Source organism: Pongo pygmaeus, chromosome 16 (genome assembly GCF_028885625.2).
Source record: "Pongo pygmaeus isolate AG05252 chromosome 16, NHGRI_mPonPyg2-v2.0_pri, whole genome shotgun sequence".
Lineage (NCBI taxonomy): Eukaryota > Metazoa > Chordata > Mammalia > Primates > Hominidae > Pongo > Pongo pygmaeus.
The window spans coordinates 36,522,581-36,530,729 of record NC_072389.2 but is presented as its reverse complement, the minus strand read 5'-3'; the positions used below and the strand labels follow the sequence as shown (position 1 = coordinate 36,530,729).

The following is an 8,149-nucleotide window of genomic DNA, read 5'->3' as shown; positions in this document are numbered from 1 at the left end:
AAAAGTTGAGACACCAGAAGCCAGCATATGGGTTGTGACTGAACTATTCCAATTGTTCCTAATAATGGAATCAGGTTTAAAAAAAAAAAAAAATTGGCATGCTTTAAGTTCTGGGATACATGTGCAGTACGTGTACGTTTGTTACATAGGTATGCAGCTCAGTGCGCGTGCGCCATGTAGCGCGGCCCTGCGGGCTTTCCGTACTCCGCTGGCGGTACATCCCTGCGGCTATTCAGCTGTCGGGCTAATTAGCAGTCGCAGGGTGCGGCTAGGCGCGGGCTCTGCAGGAGCTCAGCCTCCCGGACGGAGCGGGCGGCGGCGCGGCGAGGACGGTGGCGCACCGGGGCAGCCCCGCGCCCTGGCCAGGTAAGCTGGGGAACCTTGGCTGCCTGACTCGCTGACGGCGGCAGCCTGGGGCCACCAGCGGCGCCGCGGGGACCCGGACGCGTGGGGGGCGGCGCGGAAGCTGCGGGCCAAGAGCTCCCGAGCGCTGCCCCCCGGACTCGGCGGGGCTGCGGGGAGGCCGCCGCTGGGATCTAGGGGTGCAGCCCGCGGCCCTACGCCTCTCGGACCGGCCCATCCTCCTCCCACGACGGGCGGGCGGGTGCGGCGGGGACCAGGCGATGGCTTTCGCATCCCGGGAGGGGCTCACCGGGGCGAGGGGCCACTCTTGGCGCGGGCAAGTGGCGCTGTCTGGCGGGGCGGCCCGCTCGGGTCTCGCCGGGCTGGCGGGGCAGCTGGTGCGTTCCGCTGCCCCGCTTGGCGCCGGCATCAAGTCCCCGTGCCGGGCAACTACTGAGTTTGGGGTCGCCTCTGGGTTCTTCTCTGGGTTCGCTGCCCCGGGAGAACCCGAGCCCGGATCTTCGCCCCTTCCCTTTCCCTGTATAATAAGGCCCAGAGGGAAAAACTTCTCAATTAAAAACCCCACAGCTTGTTGCCCCTGGGCTGCAGGCGCCAGGTTGGGGGCACGGCGCGGACCTGCCCCTCGGCAGGGCCCCTTCTCCACGCCAGGCGCTGCCTGGCAAGGCTGCTGGAGGGAGATCTGGCCGCAGATGGTGAAGGAGAACATCGAGGCCCCCGGTCCCCAAGCAGGGCTCCATGGACCGGGCGGCGGGCCTTGGTAAGCCCAGGCGAGGGGCGAACTTCTTTTCCCCGGGGCCGACGCGGAGGGAGGGTGCGGGGAACGCCCGCTGAGAGGCCTGTCCTGCGGTACCCCAGTGGAGAGCAGAGCCTTAGAGGGGCCTGCTAGTCTTAGTATTTACTGGCAGAAGGAAGGCTTATTTCTTCAGATCTCTTCAGATACGACCTGGCGGGCAGCAGACGTGAATCTGTAGTTGAGTGCAGTCAGCTCCTAAACGGGCATGCGGTGGATGAAGCGCCCCAAACTTGGCATCTTGCGTCTGGCACTTTGTTTTTGGGCTAAACTGCTTCTGGCGTCTTCAACCTCCTGTGCCTCTTTCTGTTTTTGTTTGTTTGTTGTTGTTTTTTTTTTTCTATTTTCCTTCCTCTTTGAGAAAGGACAGTGGTTTTAGAAGTAATGACCTGAGAGCTTTGTAGGTTGAAGTGGGACAAGTTTCCCTAAGGTGCAGTTGGCAGTTGCCAGGAGCCTGCAGGTGGCTTTTTCTCAGGCCTCTGGGTCAGGGTCCCTCCAGTGAGGTGAGGCAGGGGTTTCTCCCCTCCCAGAGGTGTGGCCACTACGCAGGGGGACAGGAACTGGGTTTCCCAGTCCGGGGAGTCCAGGATGCCTTGCCCTCTGCGCTGATTCCTGGGTGACCGTGGGGGCTGCCTTCCCCGCCAGGCTGCGCTGGAGAGGGTCTCCTGAGCTTAGGATCTGTGGGGCAGGAGAGCTGGGGTGACAAGGACACGTGGAACCTGCTGGGGCTCCGGGCATTGTCCAGGGCATGAGTAGATAAAGCTGGAGCTTGCAGCTGTGTGCCGGCAGCCCTCGGTGGGCCCTACCAGTACTGGCAGGGGGGCCCTTGGAGTGGGCTCCCTGGCTGGGCTGGAACTGGGTGATGGCAGTAGCAATGGGGCACCAAGTCTTCCCTCTCATTTGTTAGGAAGTGCGGTCTGTGCTCCTCCCCACTGTCTGGCTCTTGGGCTGGGAGAAGCTGCAGGCTGAGTCCCACGGGGTGTGAGTGTGTGTGAGCAGGAGTGTGTGCTGGAAGGAGGTAAAGCTGGTGACCATCAGCTCCTCGTTCTCTTCTACCTTGCATGTTTTCTCTGACACCCCAGACCCAAGTTGTGGCCTGCTAGTTAACTTGTTTACATAACCTTCTTAAGTAGTTCTAACCTTTAAAAAAAAATCAAAATGTTAGTTTCACAGGAATAATTGGTGGGGATGGATTGTGAAATGGAGGTGCATAAATATCCAGTTTGCCAACTGAGCTAAGAAATGCTGGATAAAAGTGAAAGATAATTGTAAAAGACACTGATCACATCCCTGGAAGCTTAGAGGTGGGATAAGACACCTTGATTTTTCCTAGACAAACCTGAGGAAGTCAGAGGAAAAACAGTTGATGGTAAGGTTGGCATCACCCTGCGCTGTGTTTGGATTGGGCCGCTGTGGCTGCGGTGAGGGCTGTTGGAGTGGGGGTTGAGCCTGGCTGCAGAGGCCCCCTCCAGGCTTCAGCTCCTCTCCGGCGCTCCTGGCTGTCCTCTGCCACGCATACCTGTCCCGGTGACTCAACAGGTGTGGGCCTCAGGGGACACCATGGTCTGAAGTCTTGGAGAAACCTTTACTATCCAGGGGAGGAGAGGACTGGCAGTCGGTGGGAATTGAGACCCAGCACACATCACTGGGTGGCTTGAATGTCTTCGGCAGAGATCACATGCCCTGCCTTGCAGCCTGGTCCTTAGAGAAACGGACAGGGTGGAGAGAGCTCTGGGCCTGGGCGGCGGTCCTGGCTGTACTGCTCACAGGCTGTGTGCCCTCCCCCTGCAGTCTCAGTTCCTCACCCTTACCAGGTGGCCGTGAGGACTGGGAACGTGGAGGCACAGGTAGGGTGTAAGGTAGCCACTGACCACCAGGCAGGCCTCCCGGATGTAGGTCAAGTTTGAGACGGTTGCTCACCAGGAGGCAGCCTGTGTGCCCAGCAGGGGCTGGGGGTGCTCATTGTTCCCTTGGGTGGTGGTTGGCCCGAGCGCCCACAGGGTGGCTTCTCTGGCTCCTTCCGTTCCCAGAGTTCCTCCCCACCCGCCTGCCGCCCACCGCCCACCGCCTGGGTTGGGTCCAGCTCATGTCTCAGAGCAGCCTGCTGGCACAGGCTGAGTCAGCTGTCGTGGGCACTGTCTTTTCTCGCCTCTCCTGAAGCCAATCCTCCCCTCTCTCCCTGTCCAGACACACCAGGGAGGCCCGGGAGTTAGGTGACCTCAAGGTCATGCAGCCAGGCTCTCTCTGTGGAATCCTGCGTATTGGTGGGGTGCCATTGCTGTGTGCATTATGATTTCTGTGCCGGCTGTGAGGTTTCCCAGATTGGGCTGTGGGGTACCCCTGAGTCTGCAAGTTGGCCCAGGCCAGGTGTGTCACCACTGCCCAGGCCTTCAGTGGCTTTCCAGTGCTCCCTCCACATCCATGTTACTCAGCCTGATTTTTCTCAAGTTCCCCCACTCACTCCCAAGAATGGCCCCTCCAGGCTGTCCTGGCTCCAGGCAGACAGGCTCATTGCCCAGATCTGCCCTGGGTTGTCCCCACCCCATCCCCACCTGTCATCTTGGCCCATGTCCATCCCGGAGATCCCAACTGAATGTGGGCTCTTTCCCTTTTATCCCTTGGTCCTCAGATTTGCCAGGCCACTGTTGCCTCCAGGCCTTTGCACATGCTATTCCCACCCCCTTGGCATCAGCCACCCCCAGATGCCCACCTGGCCGGCCCCTCACTTATTGCCGGCTCCCTGACAGCCCTACATAAATTAGCGTTACTTCCCCTTCTCTTGTTAACCTTGCTTTGTGTTTCTCCTCAGTACTCAACATTCGGTGTGTTATTTATATACTTGTTTGTTTATTGTCAGTCTCTTACCACTCAAATGTAAAGGACTTTGTTCACCTCTGGATCCCCAGTAGCTAGAAAAGTGCCTGGCACACAGTGGAGCCTTAGCGCTGTTGTTGGATGAGCGAGTGAATGAAGCACGGGAGCATTAATGTCCTTACAGCACATGTCCTGCTCCCTGTGCCTCCTTTTCCTGAGTCCCAGAGCTGGAACCTAGCTGTGTTCACCTTCGGATCCTCCTGGAATGTAGCACAGACCCTCACTCAGTGAGAGCCCCACGCCTAAGGAACAGGAGTGCCACAACCACAGCCCCGATGGGGACTCCAGTTCTGACTACGTGAACAACACCTCTGAGGAGGAGGACTATGACGAGGGCCTCGCTGAGGAGGAGGAGGGCATCCCCTACTACATCCGCTACTGCCCTGAGGATGACAGCTACCTGGAGAGCATGGACTGCAACAGGGAGGAGTACCTGGCTCACGGCGCACACCCAGTGGACATTGACGGGTGCCAGGATGCAGTGGAGTAGACGGCCTGGACGGGCCTGCACCCCCATGGTCACGGGGCTAAAGGCAGCCAGGACTACCCTGATGGCCAACTGCCCATCACGGAGGATGAGCCCTCTGTCCTGGAGGCCCACGACCAGGAAGAAGACGGTCACTACTGTCCCAACAAAGAGGGCTGCCAGGACTACTACCCTGCGGAGGCTAACGGGAACACCAGCGCTTCTGCCTACCCCCTGAGGTGCGGGGACAGGGACCTGGAGGACCAGGAGGACATCGACCAGATCGTGGCAGAGATCAAGATAAGCCTGAGTATGACCAGCATCACCAGCACCAGTGAGGCCAGCCCCGAGCATGGGCCTGAGCCAGGGCCTGCAGGCTCTGCAGTGGCCTGTCCACCTGTCAAGGCCAGCTGCAGGCATGAGGCGAGGCCCAAGTCGCTGAACCTCCTTCCCGAGGCCAAGCACCCCGGAGACCCCCAGAGAGGCTTCAAGCCCAAGACCAGGACCCCAGAAGAGAGGCTGAAGTGGCCCCACGAGCAGGTAGGACTCTGGCTGTCCCGGGGAAGGGAGCAGAGGGGCCCTAGAGCAAGGGACCTCAGGGTACAGGCCTCGCAGATGCTGAAGCGAGGCAGTAGGGGGTGCTGGGTGCCTCACAGTTCTAATGGTGGCTGAGCTCTTCATTGGTCCAGTTGGGAGACATGTTGTGTGGATGTTCCGGCCACTCTTAAGCTCACTGCTCAGACTCAGGAGTAAAGCCGGTTGAGGGCTGAGTGGCAACTCGTGTCTCGCAGAAGACACTCCTCCTCCCACCCTAGAAGAGAGGTTCGATTTCTTGCCCACTGCCCTGGGTCTGCTCATGGTGGGGCAGTATGTGTGGGAGAGCCCCTCAATCCTCACGGGTGTACTCAGACCAGCAGGGCAGTGGCAAAGACGTGGGGGTGCTGGTGCTCACACACTGCTGCAGCCAGGGTTGGGGGGCATGGTGGCTGGGGTCGGGGCCAGAGTGCGTTTCACAATGGACGGGTCTCTGAAAGCCCGGGGGCCTTGACCTGATGGGCAGTCAGCTGTGAATACCTATTTGGGAAAGGATTTTTTGAAAGTTTGGCAAAACCTCAGGGAAGAAACGCATGCTAATGAGGGCAGTGGATGTCAGCGTAACTGTATTTTAATTATAGCAAAGTCAGCGTGCATTCTAATAAACACATTTGAAAAGCCGCCTTCCAAAAAAAAGCCTCACTGTGAGTATATAAAGAAGATATGATTATTGGACTTGGGTGAAGGAACTTCTATTTGGCCAGTTATGTGGACTGCTTTCATATTTTTTAAGCCTTAACTACTATTTTTTTCTGAGAAGAATTCATGAATTTGAGTGTGTGTGTGTGTGTGTGTGTGTGTTTGTGTGTGTACTGAGAGCTTGGGTTTGGAATGGAAATCATATTGACTCCTGGATTTTCAGCAATTGTATTTTAATGTCTTGTCTTCTCTCTAAAGCACATTAAGTGTCAGTTGACTTCATTTTGGGGGTGTTCCTGTCATTCACAGCAATTCCGTGTTTACAGGGGGCTGTGGGATGCATAGGAGGTCCAATGGTCATAGTAAGCATGGGAATTTTACCCCAAGGGACTATGGTAATAGGGGGCTGACCAAAAATAACTCCTAATCCTATGTCAGATAATACCATGAGCAGCTCAGGAAAGCTACACATAACTCAGATGTTCAGAAAGGAGATGGGGAATGGAATGAAGCCCGCTGGGCTGATAGAGGCATCCAGGACCTGCCACACCCACGTCTGCCCCAAACTCCCCAGTCAACCTTCACAGAAGAGAAGTTGATCTCTCTCCAACTGAGACCAAGCCAAGGCCCAAACTGTTGGAGCTGAAGGATGTTTGGGCTAGGCTCATAGAAGCTGTTCCGCTCCTGCAGTGTCAACAGCTGCCTATGGTCCAGGCCTCTGTCTGGTCCTGGTCCTTTTTTTTTCAGATGGAGTCTTGCTCTGTTGCCCAGGCTGGAGTGCAATGGTGTGATCTCAGCTCACTGCAATCTCTGCCTCTTGGGCTCAAGCAGTTCTCCTGTCTCAACCTCCCGAGTAGCTGGGATTACAGGCACCCACAATCATGCCCGGCTATTTTTTGTATTTTTGTAGAGACGGGGTTTCACCGTACTGGCCAGGCTGGTTTTGAACTCCTGACCTCAGGTGATCCACCCACCTCAGCCTCCCAAAATGCTGGGGTTAGAGGTATTAGCCACCGCACTCAGCCTTGAAGAGACACTGGGCCTTTTAAGAGACACTGGGTGCTGACTCACTTCTGGGTCTGCCCCAAGGGTGGCCCTCCGGGTCTGCTCTGGGTGCAGCCAAGCTGTGCAGGTCAGGGAGCCTGAGCTGGACTTAACGTGGGGAGACATTGCTCCCCAAGAGCTGCTCGGGTGCAATGTCAGGGTGGAGGCTGTTGCTGTGTGTGGCGGCATCACTCATTTACCCTCTTGTCTCATCAGCCTCTGTCCTTCGGCTCATGTGCTTGCAGGTGGCCTCTGATTCTGCCTCTGGAGCCTGTCTGCCCCCTCTTGATTCATTCATTGGGTCCCAAGTATGTGAACAGTAGCATGTTAGCCACTTTTAGAAATATTTGTGTTCATCTTCAAGAGAGGGGGGGTCATCCAGCCATTCCCCAGCCCTCAAAACCCACTCCACAGACAAAGCAGTGGCGGGTCAGGGCTCCTCTTGCTCTTCTGAGCTGCCGGCATAGCGAACACCGTACAAAAGAAAAGGATTTCACATGCAATAGAATTTCATTCACCCTGAAAAGGGAAGGAAGTTCTGACACAGGCTACAATATGGATGAACCTTGAGGACATCCTGCTAGAGCCAGTCACAAAAGGACAAGTCCTGTGTGATTCCACTTCTCTGAGGCACCCACAGTAGAGTCACAGAGACGGGAAGTAGAATGGGGGTGGCCGGGGCTGGAGAGAGCAGGGAGTGGGGAGCTGGTGTTTAATGGGTGCAGTTGTGAAGATGGAAAAGTTCTGGAGATGCATGGTGGTGAAGATGGCACAACAGTGTGAATGCACTTAATGCCACTGAACTCTACACCTAAAAATGGTTAAGATGGTAAATTTTACATTATGTATACTTACCACAATAAAAGAAATAAGAAATAAAAGGTTTTTGGATGACGAACGGGCTCGAGCCAATTTGGACCCTCTAAAGCTAAGCTGAGCCAGTCTGAACCCATGTAGCCAGAATCACACTGTATTAGGCTGTTCTAGCACTTCACGTGGTGAGAATGGGGGAGAGAGAGAGATTGATTGATTGATCAGGGGGCTGTGCAGGGGGCGTGCTACACACTTTTAAACAACCAGATCTCTTGTGAACTCAGAACAAGAGTTCACCTATCACCAAGACGATGGCCCACGTCATTCATGAGAGATGTGCCCCATGATCCAGACACCTACCTCCCACCAGGCCCCACCACCAGCATTGGGGATTGCATTTCAATATGAGATTGAGGTGGGGACAAATATCCAAACTGTATCACCCACAAAGAAGCAAAAACATTTTGGGCCAAATCAAAACTATTTAGATGTAGCCACAGTAGGGACGAGCTGTGATTACACCCATTCAGGCCTGTGGACCTGGCGTGTGTGGTCGTGGGGCGGTG

General features: G+C 56.0%; 1 protein-coding gene across 1 annotated transcript in view; it reads left to right on the top strand.

The window, feature by feature from the left end:
* Positions 1–610: 610 nt before the first annotated feature.
* LOC129014724 (ubiquitin-conjugating enzyme E2 Q2-like) overlaps positions 611–8,149 on the top strand; it is a 28,961-nt gene continuing 21,422 nt past the window's right edge. Inside the window, exon 1 of the mRNA XM_054452403.2 lies at positions 611–5,033. Coding sequence (XP_054308378.2) covers positions 4,806–5,033 — 228 coding nt within the window. The 5' untranslated portion in view covers positions 611–4,805. The remainder of the gene's footprint in view (positions 5,034–8,149) is intronic.